The 16,418-nt window shown below is 62.4% G+C and overlaps 2 protein-coding genes across 2 annotated transcripts; one reads left to right on the top strand and one right to left on the bottom strand.

Moving 5' to 3' along the window:
• Positions 1-714: 714 nt before the first annotated feature.
• On the top strand, positions 715-10,647 carry RAB43 (RAB43, member RAS oncogene family). The gene is made up of 3 exons (XM_069497731.1): positions 715-1,049; positions 8,005-8,188; positions 10,339-10,647. Exons 1-3 carry the CDS (start codon positions 846-848, stop codon positions 10,587-10,589), a joined length of 639 nt encoding a protein of 212 aa, XP_069353832.1. The 5' UTR covers positions 715-845; the 3' UTR covers positions 10,590-10,647.
• Positions 10,648-14,169: 3,522 nt separating this feature from the next.
• GP9 (glycoprotein IX platelet) lies at positions 14,170-14,688 on the bottom strand. Its single transcript, XM_069497667.1, has one exon. The coding sequence runs from the start codon at positions 14,686-14,688 to the stop codon at positions 14,170-14,172; it is 519 nt and encodes a 172-aa protein (XP_069353768.1).
• Positions 14,689-16,418: the final 1,730 nt, after the last annotated feature.

The following is a 16,418-nucleotide window of genomic DNA, read 5'->3' on the forward strand; positions in this document are numbered from 1 at the left end:
GTCCGGGGGCGGAGTCGGCGGGCAGGGGCGGGCCCGTGGGCGGTGCTGGGGGCGGGGTCTGCGGACCGGCGCGGCCCGCAGGCGGTGCCGAGGCGGAGTCAGGCTTGTTGATGCCGGGGGCGGAGTCGTCGGGGACGTAGGAGGGGTCCTGGGGCGGAGTCGGCGGGCAGGGGCGGACCCGTGGGCGGGGCCTGGGGCGGGGTCAGAGCTGGGGGCGGGGTCTGCGGGCCAGGGCGGGCCCGGGGGCGGTGCCTATGAGGAGTCAGGCTGGTTGATGCTGGGGGCGGAGTTGGCGGGCACGCAGGCGGTGCCGGGGGCGGAGTCACCGAGCAGGGCGGGCCCGTGGGCGGTGCCGGGGGCGAGGTCGGAGCTGGGGGCGGGGCCCGCGGGCGGTGCCGAGGCGGAGTCAGGCTGGTTGATGCCGGGGGCGGAGTCTGCAGGCCCGTCCGCGGTGTCCAGGGCGGGGTTGGAGCTGGGGGCGGAGTCGGCGGGCACGTAGGCGGTGCCGGGGGCGGGGTCGGAGCTGGGGGCGGAGTCGGCCTGCACGTAGGCGGTCCCGGGGGCGGGGTCGGAGCTGGGGGCGGGCCCGCGGGCGGAGCCGAGGCGGAGGCGGGCGGCGCCCGGAGCGGGCCCCAGGCCGGCCGCGGGCTGTGCGGAGGGCCGGGCCGCGCGAGTCCGGGGCGGGGCCGGGGCCGGGGCCGGCGGTCGGCGGCGCCGCCCGTTCAGGTGCTGCGGCGGCTCCACGTCGCCGAGCGGCCCGCGGGCTGGAGCGGACGGAGCTGGGCGCGGGGCTTGCGTGAGCCCAGGCCGGCCCCAGCGTGCGGAGCGCCGGCTCCCGCGAGGCCATGGCGGGGCCGGGCCCGGGCGCCGGGGACCCGGACGAGCAGTACGACTTCCTGTTCAAGCTGGTGCTGGTGGGCGACGCGAGCGTGGGCAAGACGTGCGTGGTGCAGCGCTTCAAGACCGGCGCCTTCTCGGAGCGCCAGGGCAGCACCATCGGCGTCGACTTCACCATGAAGACGCTGGAGATCCAGGGCAAGCGGGTCAAGGTGGGCGGCGGCGCGGGGCCCTCCCCGGGCTCCCCCCGAGCTTTCCGGGGGACCCCCGTGCTCCCCGTCCCCGTCCTCCCGTGGGCGCAGGCCTGGCCCTGGGGTCCGGCCCGGATTCGAACCCGCTTTGGATTCGGGGGATGGGGAGGGGGAGGCGGCCCTGCCCTGCTGGGCTCACACCCCGGGGGGGGGGAGGGGACTTTGCTCCGAAGTGACTTGGCCCCTGGGACGCGGCCCCTCCCCCTCCCGGCCCTCCGGTGGGGGACACAGCCCCCCCCACCGTACCCCCGGGAATCAGGAAGTAGCTGCCTCTAGGACCCCGAGGGCCCAAACTTTTTTTTTTTTTTGTCGTCAAAATTTCCGGCTTGGCCACGCCTCCCCGCTAGTGGCTTTGTGGACCTGGCGGTGGAACTTTCCTCGGCCGGGGCCTGCCCCGGTCCCCTCCCCCAGCGACGGATCACCGGAAGGTGGGGGACAGGACCGGCTTTGGCAATGGCTCTCGGAGCGACAGACAGCAGGATGTGCTTGTCACGCTGTCCTGGCGGTGGTTTGGTAAATAATAACGCGCAGATGAATGGAGTCAGAATTTCTTAACCCACTGTCAACTTTTTCCCTAATCGGGTAGGAGAGCCCGGGCGGGACAGAGCGTCGTTGTCGCGCACGCAAAGCGCTCGGGGACTTTACTGAACCGCACTGTAACGCTTTGGTGTCCCCAAGCACAGGGAGTCGCTTGAGCCCTGCTGTCGCCGTGCCTGGCCTCCCTGGGTGGCTGCGGGTCCTTTGCCCGGGATACTTAGCTTTCCGTGTTTGCTTCTGCAACCTGGGAATGAGCTCTGGGTGTCGCCTCCCTGCTGCCCCAGGGCGGAGAAAACAAGTTAAGTCAACAGTCTTGACGTGACCACAGTAGATGTGACCAGGAAGCAGAAACTCCTGCCTGGAGGGTTTTTTTTTTTTTTTTTTTTCCCCAAAAAAAGTTTCTGTGCGTTTTGATTTCCATAGGACGCAAAAGAGCTTGCGAGGGGCAGGCAGGCAGCTTTGGGCTCACTCGGGACCACCGGTTTTGGAGCAGGTGGCGAGGGAAGGGCGGTCCCGGAGTGTGTCCCTGGGTGAGTGTGTGCCCGGTGATGATGCCAACAGCGACAGGGACAGCGGAGTGGGAAAATACAGGGGTAAAGAGCGGTGGCGTCCTTCTAGCAATCTGTCGGTGGCCCAGTGCTGATGGTGGTCAGGGAGGGGACAGAGTGCTTGTTTACCTGTTGGGATAACAGCCCGGGTCCTAGTGGAGTCCAGAATGTTCTGTGCACACAGGTTACGCAATGCAGGGCCCGGCGGTTTGCTGTGTCTTTTACTCCGGTCACCTCCGATTGTCCTTCTTAGGGGGTGGCCTGGTGGGCCTGGGAGCGGTGTGGGAAGTCCTCCCCGAGTTATAGCAGCTGCCCTTCTGGGAGCCAGCGGGGTGGCAGGTGTATTCTCTGCTCGCCGGAGGGTTTGCAGGGGGAAAAGCCTTTTGTCGCTTGCAGTCTGGGAGCCCCGAAGCCCACTGTGGGGGACTCTGTCGACTCTGGGACCACAGGCGTGCGCCACCACGCCCGGCTCATTTTTCTTTTTTGTAGAGATGGGGTCTTGCTATGTTGTCCAGGCTGGCCTCAGACTCCTGGGCTCAAGCGATCCTCCTGCCTCGGCCTCGCGAGTAGCTGGGACGACAGGCATGTGCCACCACGCCCGGCTAATTTTTCTATATATATTTTTAGCTGTCCAGCTAATTTCTTTCTATTTTTAGTAGAGACGGGGTCTCGCTCTTGCTCAGGCTGGTCTCGAACTCCTGACCTCGAGCGATCCTCCCGCCTCGGCCTCCCCGAGTGCCGGGATGACAGGCGTGAGCCACCGCGCCCCGGCTGGGAGTGGATTTTCACTAAGAAGGGTTCACACTCTACACGGAGATGGCCCCAGACAGCTCACACTCGCTGCCGTGCTGTCAGTAGTGATCGTGCATTTGGCTCTGGCCGTGAGGACTGGCTCAGAGGGTGAATCTGAACGCTGCTGTCTTGCAGGCTCTGACAAGGTCTGGGTCTCATTTCCAACCCTGCCCCAACCCTGCGCAATTTGCTTTCCCTTCCCCGGAGCCTCTATTTCCTCATCTGTGAAATGGGCCTCACGATCCTCTCAGGGCTGTTGGAAAAACTTTACGCATGCTTCAAAGGATTTAAAATTCCGATTGATTTTTTTTTTTTTTTTTTTTTTTTTAGACAGGCAATCCATTCACGTGGCTGAAATGTCAAAATTTAAGAAACGTACAAGGGTGTGCAGTAAAAAGGTGTCCCTTCCACCTCTGTCCCCCTAAACCACCCCTCTGGGAAGAAGCCAGAGGACGTCTGAATTTGCTCCTGCCCACCTCGCTATCCTCAGGGAAATCGCAGCCGGTTCTGAATTCTTAGAACATTCGGAGGCTCCCAGCTAACTCATCCTTGATATCTGGGACAACCCAAAGGCCTGTTATGTAAACTCGGTTTTTTTTGCGGTTCAGCGGGCACACGGACCACGAGTCCAGTGCAGAGGTCGGTCCTGTGGACTTGTACCCCTGTATCCAGCTGGCTGTCCGGCAGGCTGTCACCTGTTGGGGACACTGCCAGATGTCTCCTCCGAGGAGGTGAAGCGTGTGCCCTGGGGCCTGGGCCTGCAGATTTGGGGACCTTTGGCTCCTGAGCTCCCTTTGTCCCTCCAAAGGGTCATCTGTGTTTTTCTCGCCTCCTGGCACTTCCAGAAGAAGGGGCGGGGGGACACGGCCGGGTAAGAGGAACCCGGTTTCTTTTTAAAGTCTGCAAATCGGCCGGGCGCGGTGGCTCACGCCTGTAATCCTAGCACTCTGGGAGGCCGAGGCGGGTGGATCGCTCGAGGTCAGGAGTTCGAGACCAGCCTGAGCAAGAGCGAGACCCCGTCTCTACTAAAAATAGAAAGAAATTATATGGACAACTAAAACACATATATATACAAAAAAATTAGCCGGGCATGGTGGCACATGCCTGTAGTCCCAGCTACTCGGGAGGCTGAGGCAGGAGGATCGCTTGAGCCCAGGAGTCGGAGGTTGCTGTGAGCGAGGCTGACGCCACGGCACTCTAGCCCGGGCAACAGAGTGAGACTCTGTCTCAAAAAAAAAAAAAATAAATAAAGTCTGCAAATCGTCAATCCTTCCCCTCAAGGGTCTGGCTTTGCTCGTGGACTTTTTCCTCTTTGCATCAAACCACTCGGGCTTTCTCAGTGTTGATGAGAAACGGTAACAGCCCTGTTCGATAAGAGAGAAAGTTCTAGGTCACGCTGCTAGTCTGGAGAAATCTGCTCCCCAGCCACAGCGACCCGGACTGCAAAATAAACCTGGTCTCCGTCTCCGGGGTTTCCGACAAGCTAGGCGGGCTCTGCAGCGGAAAGAAAGAGGACAGAGGGCCGGCTGGGGAAGCTCACAGCACCAGGGTAAAGTCTCGGCTTTGTCACGTGAGTTCTCCTTTGTCCTTTGGGGCTGTGTCGCCAGACCACAGCGGATACTTGAAACCGCGGGTGCTACCAAACCCTATATATGCCACGCTTTGTCCTACACCCAGGATCAGCTCCAAACCCTATAGATGCCACGCTTTGTCCTACCCCAGGGTTAGCTCCAAACCCTATAGATGTCACCCTCTGTCCCACACCCAGGATAAGGTTTAACTTGTAAGGTAGGCGTGGTAGGACATCAACAACAGCAGTGATAAAACAGAACAATTGTAACAATACGCCAGCGTCACTCCTCTCGCCCTTTGGGGACATGACTGTGAAATGCGGTTCCTTGAGTCCAGGGACCACCACGGGCGATCTGATACCAGATTGCAGCCACTAAGGGATTGAGGTGCGTGTCACACAGAGAGACAGCAGAGACGCTGGAGACACGGATAGGTTGTTCCAGGGACAGCACGAGTTTCCATCACGCTACTCACAGCAGCAGCAGCAGCAGCAGCAGCAATTGAAAAACGTATGCGTGCTTTCCTTCTAGAACCTTCCCCGTAAAATTTGTGGACTGAGATGGACAGCAGGTCACGGAAACTGCGGAACGCGGACCCGTATTGGGGAACGAGGAGTTCTCAGAGCTCGGCGGGGAGAGGCCACTGTTCTAGCTTCGCTTTTTGTTTTTAGACACCGCGTCTAAAAACACCGCGTTTTGGAAGCTCGCTGCGCTCTTCCGTGGCATCTTGGCAGCCACGCTTCCCGCGTGGGGAACAAGAGGGACAAGAAAGGGGGGAGGCGGGAGCAGGTGACCCTTGGCGGGTGGCCGAGATGAGGTCCTTGCCCACCGAGCACCTTTGCCCACCACAAGCGTTCAAGGATGGTTTGATCCCTGCAAGGGGCGTAAGTCTCCGGTGACATTGATTTGAAAGTAGGAGCCAGCCGGGCGCGGTGGTGGCTCACGCCTGTCATCCCAGCACTCGGGGAGGCCGAGGCGGGAGGATCGCTCGAGGTCAGGAGTTCGAGGCCAGCCTGAGCAAAAGCAAGACCCCGTCTCTACTAAACACAGAAAGAAATTATATGGACAGCCAAAAATATATATAGAAAAAATGAGCCGGGTGTGGTGGCGCATGCCTGTAGTCCTAGCTACTCGGGAGGCTGAGGCAGGAGGATGGCTTGAGCTCTGGAGTTTGAGGCCAGCCTGGACAACATAGCAAGACCCCATCTCTACAAAAAAGAAAAATGAGCCAGGCGTGATGGCGCATGCCTGTAGTCCCAGCTACTCGGGAGGCTGAGGCAGGAGGATCGCTTGAGCCCAGGAGTCTGAGGTTGCTGTGAGCGAGGCTGACGCCACGGCACTCTAGCCCGGGTGACAGATGCGGGGCCTTGCCCAGCCCTGTTTAGCGGGCGGGAGTCTGTCCCTGTCCCCCCTGCCCCTGCGTCTGAGTCTGATCTGGCTGCCGTCACCCTGTGTCGCCGGCCCGGCGTGGCCCCTTCTCGTCCCCACTCGGTCTCTGCCCCAGACGGCGGTGGGCTGTGACCTCAGCCAGTGACTGCGCCGGAAGGTTCTCGGCGTCCTGCTGCGGGTCTTAACAGCGCGCCCGTCCCTGGTCCTGCGGTTTGCTTGCGAGCCCAGAGCCCGGCTCGCAGAACCGAGGACAGGAGCCGTGGGGCCCCGCCGCAGCCCACAAGCTCCGCTTCCTAGTGTGACTCATGGCGTTCCCCAGACACGGTGACAAATAGCTCAGGAACGTGGATGTGGGTCATTGCGACCAGTTGGCAGCACGTGTCCCCAGCACTCGCTTCTCCAAGGTCCTTTCTGACATGCAGAGGCAGGGAACGCCGCCGCCTGGCCCGTTGCTCAGGAGGCAGACTGCACCAGCAGCAGAGCCTCTCTGTTTCCGCGGTGCTCTGAACCTAGACGTGAACTTGAACCCCGAGTCCCTGGAAAGCGGCTTTGAGCCCCTCTGCGCCGGCCTGACCGCCGGGCACCACGCTAGCTCCCGGGGCACAAAGAGGAGCGAGATGCCGCCTGTCCCCACAGGGACCCATTCTCGGTGGCAAGAGATAGACTCACAAACCAGGAGTCGCACACCACAGCCCTAGGCCAGTTGCCACCAGCATATTCCGACTGCCACTGGGTCTCCCCAAGCCCGCCACCTCCGCTGCGTTCTGGAGAACTTTCTAGAAGTATTTTTTGTCGGCCTTCCTCCCCTTGAGTTCACTGTCCTGTTTTATTGAAACGGATCGTCCTCAGCTCCCGGGCTGGCTCTGTCACTTTCTTTTCTGTCTTCTCTACCTTTGTGTGTTTCTCTCTCTCTCCGGGTGCGGACACGCGCCCTCGGTCACCTGGGTCCCAGGTGACCCTTCCGTGTCACCCCAGATGCGCCGCAGAGGCGGGACCTGGTGTTCTCAGAGCCTCTCACGGCTCGGGAAAAGGGGGGGTTTATTTGGCGCGTGTGGCCCCGAGCTTTCGCTCTCAGACTGCTCCCCGACAGGGTTGGGGACACAGCGGTCACCTCCACAGAGCCAGGGACACAGGCCCTGCCTTCCGGAACCCTCGGAAGCTTCTGTACTCTTTCCCCACCCTGGACAGACCGGGGGCCCTCCCATACCGTGGGGACCGGAGGGACACCCCAAATGCCGTGTCCCCGTCTTCAGAGAACCCCAAGAACCTGAGATTGGGGTGACAGACACGACAAGCCCAGGCCCTCGAGGGGTGCGGTCACCCCGAGCCCTGTCCCCTGTCCCCTGTCCCCTGGTGTGTCCACCCGCAGTCCAGCCTCTCCCAGCCCGGAGCTGGTGATGTCCACCCAGGGGGGGGGGCGGTGGGCAGCCCCCTGGTCCCCCCGGCCACCAGCCTGTCCTCCGGTCCTGCCTGGTGTCTACCCTGAGTGACTGCTGCTTCTAAAATAAACCAGGGGAGTTCCTTGCACACACATGGCGGGGTGGGGGTGGGGACTCTTCTGCACAGCCAGGCGTTTGTGGGCGAGGACCCCGCCTGGTCACACGATGGCAACCGCCTTGTGCTCAGAGGCCCCCAGGAAGACGGTGTCCCCGTGTCCCCGCCAGGCCCTCCCGGCCGCTGCTCCCGTCACCCCCCAAGCTGTGGAGCCCCGAGAGTGGCCCTGATGCCCGGCCAGGTGCATGGCACTCTTGCAGGCAGGGGACCCCGCCGTGCGCCCCAGCGGCCTCGTGACACGCCTGGGCCCACCTCTGCGTCCGCCAGCTGCCCCAGCTCTGGTGCTTGGGTGTCACGGGCACACGGGGCACACAGAGGGTCCCGGCCAGCTCTGAGTCCTCCCCCCTCCCCTCCTCCGCCTTCCCCTGGGGACCGCAGAGGGCTATGACGGGGACCGCGTGTGGCGTGCACCTGTCCGTCTGCATCCTCTTTTCTTGAGTCCAGCGGGGGCCGGGGCTCACTGTCCCCGTGCTCTGCCGCCACCCCCGCCCCGCCGGGGCTCACCGCGTCCCCTCCGTTCTTCAGCTGCAGATCTGGGACACGGCCGGCCAGGAGCGGTTCCGCACCATCACGCAGAGCTACTACCGCAGCGCCAACGGGGCCATCCTCGCCTACGACATCACCAAGGAGAGCTCGTTCCTGTCCCTGCCCCACTGGATCCAGGACGTGAGGAAGTACGCGGGCGCCAACATCGTGCAGCTGCTCATCGGTGAGCCCGGAGCGGGGCGGGGAGGGGTCCTCCCCGGGGGACCCCGCAACGCGCCTCTGTCCCCGCGTCTGTCCCCGCCCCTCTCTGCGCGTCCGACTCCGTGCGGGGACCGGCCGAGCCGGAGTCTGAGTCCCGATCTTTCGAATTCGGATCCGGCTGATCGCTTACAGAGTCGTGTTCAAAACGGGGGTCAGTTCCTGGGCGCTTGGCACGTGTCCGCCACGCGTGTGCACCGTGGCCCGGGCTGCAGCCTTGGCGCGCCTGCGTCTGAGATTTGGTTCTCTTATTTTATTTTATTTTTTTGAGACAGAGTCTCGCTCTGTCGCCCGGGCTGGGGTGCCGTGGCGTCAGCCTCGCTCACAGCAGCCTCAGACTCCTGGGCTCAAGCCATCCTCCTGCCTCAGCCTCCCGAGGAGCTGGGACTACAGCCATGTGCCACCATGCATGGCTAATTTTTCATTTTTTCTTTTTTGTAGAGATGGGGTCTTGCTATGTTGCCCAGGCTGGCCTCAGACTCCTGGGCTCAAGCGATCCTCCTGCCTCAGCCTCCCGAGTAGCTGAGACTAGAGGAGTAGCTGGACTGGAGGAGTAGCTGGGACTGGAGGAGTAGCTGGGACTGCGGGAGTAGCTGGGACTGTGGGAGTAGCTGGGACTGCGGGAGTAGCTGGGACTACGGGAGTAGCTGGGACTAGAGGAGTACCTGGGACTGTAGGAGTAGCTGGGACTAGAGGAGTAGCTGGGACTACGGGAGTAGCTGGGACTGGGGGAGTAGCTGGGACTAGAGGAGTAGCTGGGACTACAGGCATGCGCCACCACGCCCGGCTCATTTTTTCTATATATATTTTTAGTTGTCTAGATCATTTCCATGTTTAGTAGAGATGGGGGTCTCGCTCTTGCTCAGGCTGGTCCCGAACTCCTGACCTCGAGCGATCCTCCCGCCTCGGCCTCCCGGAGTGCTGGGGTGACAGGCGTGAGCCACCGCGCCGGGCCTTGGAGAAGCTTCTTAGCACTTGTGGCATCCCAGGATCCTCAGCCCAGTGGTCAGGCCGATGCTCCTGACTCGAGTGGAGCTCTCCTTACCCGGCCTGACCACCGCCCTTTTATCTCAGACCTTCCTAAAAAACACTTTATTATAGAGCATGTTACGCAGCTACCGAAACAGAACTGTATAACGATCCCCTCCCCGACCCCCGGGTGCCAATCACTTCGCCTCTGCAGCTGACAACTCCTGTCAAACCTCTGTTCCTCTCTGTCCTCATCAGCGTCCCTCCTTTGTGTCATTCTGAGATAAATCTCACATCAAACCATTTCATCCAGCGAGACCTTGTCTCTACGGAAAATGAGAAAATTAGCCAGGCAGGGTGGCGTGAGCCTGGAGTCCCAGCTACTCCTGTAGCCCCAGCTACTCCTCTGGTCCCAGCTACTCCCGCAGTCCCAGCTACTCCCGCAGTCCCAGCTACTCCTCTAGTCCCAGCTACTCCTCTAGTCCCAGCTACTCCTACAGTCCCAGGTACTCCTCTAGTCCCAGCTACTCCCGTAGTCCCAGCTACTCCCGCAGTCCCAGCTACTCCCGTAGTCCCAGCTACTCCCGCAGTCCCAGCTACTCCCGCAGTCCCAGCTACTCTTCTAGTCCCAGCTACTCCCACAGTCCCAGCTACTCTTCTAGTCCCAGCTACTCCCACAGTCCCAGCTACTCCTCTAGTCCCAGCTACTCCTACAGTCCCAGCTACTCCCGCAGTCCCAGCTACTCCCACAGTCCCAGCTACTCCTACAGTCCCAGCTACTCCTCTGGTCCCAGATACTCCTCTGGTCCCAGCTACTCCTACAGTCCTGGCTACTCCTCTGGTCCCGGCTACTTCTACAGTCCCAGCTACTCCTCTAGTCCCAGCTACTCCTGCAGTCCCAGCTACTCCTATAGTCCCAGCTACTCGGGAGGCCGAGGCAGGAGGATCGCTCGAGCCCAGGAGTCTGAGGTTGCTGTGAGCCAGGCTGACGCCACGACACTCTAGCCCAGGTGACAGAGCCAGACTCTGTGTCAAAAAAAAAAAAGAAGAAGAAAGCAAGCCATGAAAACATGTCACACCTTCTAGGCGGGTGGGGCTTGCCGGGCATTGTCACCGCGCTGCTGCACGTGGCTTCTCTCTCCGCAGGGAACAAGTCAGACCTGGACGAGTTCCGGGAGGTCTCCCTGGCGGAGGCGCAGAGCCTGGCGGAGCACTACGGCATCCTGTGCGCCATCGAGACGTCTGCCAAGGACTCGAGCAACGTGGAGGAGGCCTTCGTGCGCGTGGCCACGGAGCTCATTGTCAGGCACGGGGGCCCCATGATGAGCGAGAAGGGCACCGACCACATCCAGCTGGACAGCAAGGACGTCGCGGAGGGCTGGGGCTGCGGGTGCTGACGCCGGGGGGTCCCCACGTCCTTACAGTCCCCGGCCCGCCCTCCCCCAAGCCCTGCACTCCGAGGCCGCGGGATTCTGCAGCCGCCCGTGCGGCCCTTGCAGAATTGCATCCTCGGGCCCGGGTGCTTGCAGGGAAGGGAGATGGGGGCGCCCTCCGCGGGGGGCCTGGTGGCGCGGGGTGCGGTGTGGGGCCACCCGCCCCTCAGCACCCGGTCCCCTCCTCCTGCGCGATCTTCACATTCCAGGACTGGCCCACGCGGTGGGGGGAGGCGACCCGGCAGGTGCCTGTCTGTCCCCGGCTGGTCGCTGCTGCTTTGCGGGGGTGTCGCCGGTGGCCCCCCCTCCCCGGATTCTTCCAGATCATTCCGGGGCCTGGTGCCTAGCGGCAGACCCCCCCCCAGAGCAGCCCCCTACTTCCTTCCTTCATGCCGGCTCCTCGCAGGGGGCCCCACCCCCACCCCCCCAGGGTCGCGCTGCCTTATCAAGACGTCTGCGGTTCTCTGGTTTCCCGCGTAGCTTGTCATTTGCGTCGCGGCCACAGCTAGGTAGGGACGGAGTGGCGGCTCCGGTGGGGCGCCGTGTTCTGCCACCCGGGTTGCAAAAGGAGCTAAGACTTGTGGGTGCGCGGGGGTGTCCCCGTGAGGTCCCCGTCTAGCTTGCAGAGCCTCCAAACAAACAAGCAAGGCGCGACCCTGAGGGTCCTCAACTTGGCCATTGGGGCCTGTGGCATCTCAGTGGCCGCGGGGACAGGGCCCAGGGAGCCAGGCGACCTTCCCAGGCCAGTTCCCGTCCTTCCCTGCCAGCTCAGCTCGGCCTCTGGGCCCCCGGGGCGGCCCCCGATCCTTTAGAAATAAACTTGCTCCCGGACACCCCCCGTCCCGGGCCAGGCCACCGCGTGTCACGGTCCAGGTGACCTCCAGCCTCGCGACCTTTCTGCAGAAGTTTCTGGGCTCACGCGATCAGGAGGGGCGGAGGGGTCGCACGAAGCCCGACCTTGCAGAGGCCCTGCTGTTTTGGGGGGCCGCACACGGGGGTCTCTCGGGAGCGGAGGGGCCTGGGCCTGCTGTCCACTGGGGTAGCCTGGCTGTCCCCTCCTGTGTCCAGGCTGTCCCCCCGTGTCCCGGCTGGTCCTCACATCTGGACCTTTCCTTCCCCTGGGCACAGGGAGAGAGGAGAACAGAAACCCCCCACCCTCCCCCCACCCCGGCTCCTTCTCAGGGTCACCGTGAGCCGCCACCAGGATCCAGGGGACGGCTGGGTGACTGGTGACAGGCTCGTTTGTCACCTGGAACTGAGCAACCTCCATTTGCACCCCCAGAAGCCCTGCAGAGGCTTGGTTGGAAGCGCTGGAGGTGGCCGCTGGTCCCCAGCCCGGGTCCCCGGGGGACGTCCCTGTCGCTGGTGGCCTCGCTGGTGGCCTCCTGGCTCACCCAGCCACTGCCCCGACTTCCTCCCTTTGCACGAGCCCGAGATGTCAGATGGGCCTGGGCGGAGCGAACCCAGCCAAGCCACCCCTCCACCGCCAAGGGTGGACCCTGGAGATCGGGGTCCCCAAAGCCCGTGTCCCGGGGGCTCAGCCAGAGTGTCACTCGGAAAGGACACAAATCCTGAGTCTGATTCATATTGAATTCGGTTCCAGGTTCCCAGGAGGGGCCTCCCCCCATCGGGGACCCCGTGACGCCTATGGGGGGGGGGCGAGGGGGAGGGGCGGACCTGCGGGGGGAGGGGAGGGGTGGGGGAGGGGAGGGGTGGGGGAGGGTGGCATTTGCATTTGGTCCTTTTTCACGTTTACCTATTTATGAATTCAGAAATCTTTATATCAGATCTATTTTTGGAAACTCGGAAAAGTCACCTTTCTGGAAACTTCTCGGGGAGCCAGACTGTGTATACACCTCCCTAAACCATTAAACCGGTTTCTGTCACGAGCCGCTGTGCCCCAGACTGGTTCTCTCCGGGGGAGGGTGACGCAGGGGTGGCCACATCCCCTCCCCCCACTCCAAGGTGGTCCGGCCTCGGTGGGTCTACACGCTGCCCACCGGCAGGCCCAAGCCCTGTGAAGACCCCCTCTCTGCCCCGGACCCCCCTTGGGACCCCATGGGCAAGACGCGATCAGTGTCTAGGATCGGGTCCCGTCTCTGGCGGGGACAGCTGTGTGTCCTTGGCCCAGTCGCTGTACGTCTCTGAGCCCCGTTTCCCAGCACGGAGCTGCTCTGACGGTAGCTCAGTGCCCACACTGGCCCCCTGGCCGGGGCGGGTCTCAGAGCAAACTCTTGTCAGTCCCAGTTGTGTCCCGACTGGTCACGTGACCCTGGACAAGTCATCTCTCCTCCCTGGGTCCCTGTTTCCTGAAATGTGGGATCTTTATTGCTGTCCCGCCTGCAGCCCAGGAAGCCCTGAGGCAGAGCCTGGGAGGGGAGGGCTTGGAGCCCACCGCCCCCGGCCAGAGGCAAGTTTATTATTTTAACATCGGGCACCAGAATCCCTCAGGGGGGGACAACTGTCCGGTTGGAAGCCTTTGGTCATCATCGCTTGGGGAAGGAGATGAGGACCCCAGGGCCTGCAGGTGGCCGCTGTGAGCACTGGCAGGAGAGTCGCTTTCTGTGCGAAAGGGAGGGATTTGTGTCATTTTGTTTCTAAAGAAGAGGAGGGGGCCGGGCGCGGGGGCTCACGCCTGTCACCCCAGCACTCTGGGGAGGCCGAGGCGGGAGGATCGCTCAAGGTCAGGAGTTCGAGACCAGCCTGAGCAAGAGCGAGACCCCCGTCTCTACTAAAAATAGAAAGAAATGAGCTGGACAGCTAAAAATATATATAGAAAAAATGAGCCGGGCGTGGGCGCATGCCTGTAGTCCCAGCTACTCCTCTAGTCCCAGCTACTCCTCTAGTCCCAGCTACTCCCACGGTCCCAGCTACTCCTCTAGTCCCAGCTACTCCTACAGTCCCAGCTACTCCTGCAGTCCCAGCTACTCCTCTAGTCCCAGCTACTCCTACAGTCCCAGCTACTCCTCTAGTCCCACCTACTCCTCTAGTCCCAGCTACTCCTACAGTCCCAGCTACTCAGGAGGCTGAGGCAGGAGGATTGCTTGAGCCCAGGAGTCTGAGGTCAGCCTGGACAACATAGCAAGACCCCATCTCTACAAAAAAGAAAAAAAGAAAAACTAGCCGGGCGTGGTGGCGCATGCCTGTCATCCCAGCTACTCGGGAGGCCAAGGCAGGAGGATCGCTTGAGCCCAGGAGTCTGAGGCTGCTGTGAGCGAGGCTGACGCCACGGCACTCTAGCCCGGGCGACAGAGCAAGACTCTGTCTCAAAAAAAAAAAAAAAAAAAAAAAAAAGAGGAAGAAGAGCCAGGAGGGAGCTTCGCAGGGAAGTCACTGGGCGGGGGAGGTGGACAGTCCCCACGTTCCCAGGGGCAGAGACCCCCCCAGCTGGTATCTTCTTGGCGCCCAGTGTAGCCGGGTTTTCAGAAGGATCCATACTCGCGTGCTGGGAGAGGGGGGAAAAACAAACTCTCTGGGCTTGAGCAAATCAGTTTATTCTGGCCGCGCAGGGTCAGCGGAGCAGCCTTGGGGACCCGGGCCTGGCTCAGGGCAGGGGCTCTGCGGAGACGCACAGAAGCCCAGCTAGGAGGGCCAGGCCCAGAGCGGCCACGGCCACCAGCACCAAGTGCCAGAGCAGCCCCGGGGAGGCCCAGGAGGTGCGGACCCGCCACCCGCAGCCGCCCAGCTGTCGCAGCGGCCGGCCCTTGGCGACATCCGGGCTGGCGCAGCGCACCTGCTGCAGGGCCTCGGGGGCGCGGTCCTCCAGCCAGAGGCGCAGGTAGACGAGGCTGCAGTCACAGTGCCAGGGGTTCTGGGTGACATCGAGGGTCTGCAGCCGGGGCAGGGGGTCGAACGCCCCCGGGGGCACGGATCGCAGGCTGTTGTTGGCCAGCAGGAGGTGGCGGGTGTGGGGTGGCAGCGCGGGCAGGGCCACCAGCTCCCGGCCCCTGCAGTCCACCCACAGCCCCATGGTTTCCAGGGCGCGGCAGGTGCACGGGGCCGGGCAGTCCCTGGTGGCCTCCGCGGCGACCCAGAGCAAAAGCAGGGTCCCCCAGGCTGGCATCGGGCAGGCTGGCTGCAGAGACGGCGGCCATGAGCGAGGGCCACAGCGGTCACCCGCACCCCACCCTGTCCCCGGGGCCAGCGGGGGGGCGGGGCACTCACCTCCCTTCCGGGGCCTCAGTTTTCTCGTCTGCGAAATGGGCCGGCGGCGGCGGCGGCGGAGGGGAGTGAAGAGTCCCCAGGCCCGGGTCTGGCTGACCCAAGGAGGGACAGAGGATGTTTGGAGGAACCGGAAGGGACCTCCTGGCGACTAGCAGAGACCCCAGCCCCCAGAGACCCGGAAAGAGACTTGCGGGGCAGGGGCAGGGGCGGGGGGTGGGGGTGCCAAGCTCAGCCTGAGATCTGGTGTCACCTGACGCGCGGTGCAGGCGACAGCAGGGAAGGGACCCCAGAGGGACCCCGGACACCACTCATCCAGGCCGACGCTTGCGGTTGGAGGATCGAGGCCAGAGAGGGCGAGCGACTTGCTCGGGGTCACACAGCATCTGAGTCCGAGACCAGACTCGCGTTGCGAATCAACGGCCCCTGGCCAACCCCGGCTTCCGCAGCGGACAGAAGCCACCCTCTTCTCTCTCCCTGGCAGGGGCCACCTGGGTCACAAGGAGGGCCACTTACCTGCGAGGGCTTCGGGCGGGACACCCCGTTCTGTGGCCCGAAGCGTCCTGGCGGTGGCCGCGGTGGTGACTTCGCGGAGGCAGCTGCCGCTGGAAGGGGCGGAAGGAAGTGATCGAAATAGCCCGGCTTATCCCCCAGGGCCAGCTGCTACCTCCAGAGGCAGGAGGTGACCGATGTCCCCGGGCCTTGGGGACAAAACCGCAGGCCAACCCCAGCACGTGGAAGGGGCCCCCACCCTGTCCCGCTGGTGCCCAGAAGGCTTCAGTTTAGGGTCTGCAGAAAACTGAGGTGTCCCCTGACCTGTTCCCAGGAGGTGGGGAAGGCTTCTGGGAGGAGGAGACCCCTGACATGCGTGGCTCTGCTGGTTTCCTCCGAGTCTCAGTTTTCCTCATCTGTAAAATGGGTGCAATCGGCCGCCTCGCTCTGTCGCCTGGGCTAGAGTGCCGTGGCGTCAGCCTCGCTCACAGCAGCCTCAACCTCCTGGGCTCAAGCCATCCTCCTGCCTCAGCCTCCCGAGTAGCTGGGACGACAGGCAGGCGCCACCACGCCCAGCTCATTTTTCTTTTTTTCTTTTTTATAGAGATGGGGTCTTGCTATGTTGTCCAGGCTGGCCTCAAACTCCAGGGCTCAAGCCATCCTCCTGCCTCAGCCTCCCGAGAAGCTGGGACTACAGTAAAAGGGGCCGTTTCTCGAACCTTCTGCATTTTCATTGTGGAAAAATTCGAACGTTCGGATGAGCAGGAAGAAAAGAAAAATGTTCCTCCGCCCCCAACATCAAGCAAGACTGCTTTTTTTTTTTTTTTCCTCCCATGTGTATTTTTTTCTTACCCACATAGGATCATGGCGGGGGTGGGGGCGGGTCCCACACTCTTCTAGAACCTTCCTGGCCAGCATATGCCCACATCTGTCACTCTCATTCTCAGAGGCTCAGGGTCCACTGTGTGGATGCGGCAGCTTTTATTTAAGGACTCGCGGCGGGTAGGAGACACATCCTTCTCCTTATCTGGGTCCTGCGGTCACTCTGGGGCTTTGCGTCCGGTGGGTGTTGGGGACAGGAGGGAGGAGGTGGCTTCTCTTGGCAGCAGCTGCTCAAATTGGATGTCCTGGTTCACTATA

The sequence above is a fragment of the Eulemur rufifrons genome, chromosome 22 (genome assembly GCF_041146395.1).
Source record: "Eulemur rufifrons isolate Redbay chromosome 22, OSU_ERuf_1, whole genome shotgun sequence".
Classification (NCBI taxonomy): Eukaryota; Metazoa; Chordata; class Mammalia; order Primates; family Lemuridae; genus Eulemur; species Eulemur rufifrons.

Excerpts from the sequence above, each read along its gene's own strand:
- RAB43 (XM_069497731.1), top strand. The coding sequence starts at position 846 with ATGGCGGGGCCGGGCCCGGGCGCCGGGGACCCGGACGAGCAGTACGAC. Across the intron at positions 1,050-8,004 it reads TCCAGGGCAAGCGGGTCAAG|CTGCAGATCTGGGACACGGC; the intron begins GTGGGCGGCGGC and ends TCCGTTCTTCAG. Across the intron at positions 8,189-10,338 it reads CATCGTGCAGCTGCTCATCG|GGAACAAGTCAGACCTGGAC; the intron begins GTGAGCCCGGAG and ends CTCTCTCCGCAG.
- GP9 (XM_069497667.1), bottom strand. The coding sequence starts at position 14,688 with ATGCCAGCCTGGGGGACCCTGCTTTTGCTCTGGGTCGCCGCGGAGGCC.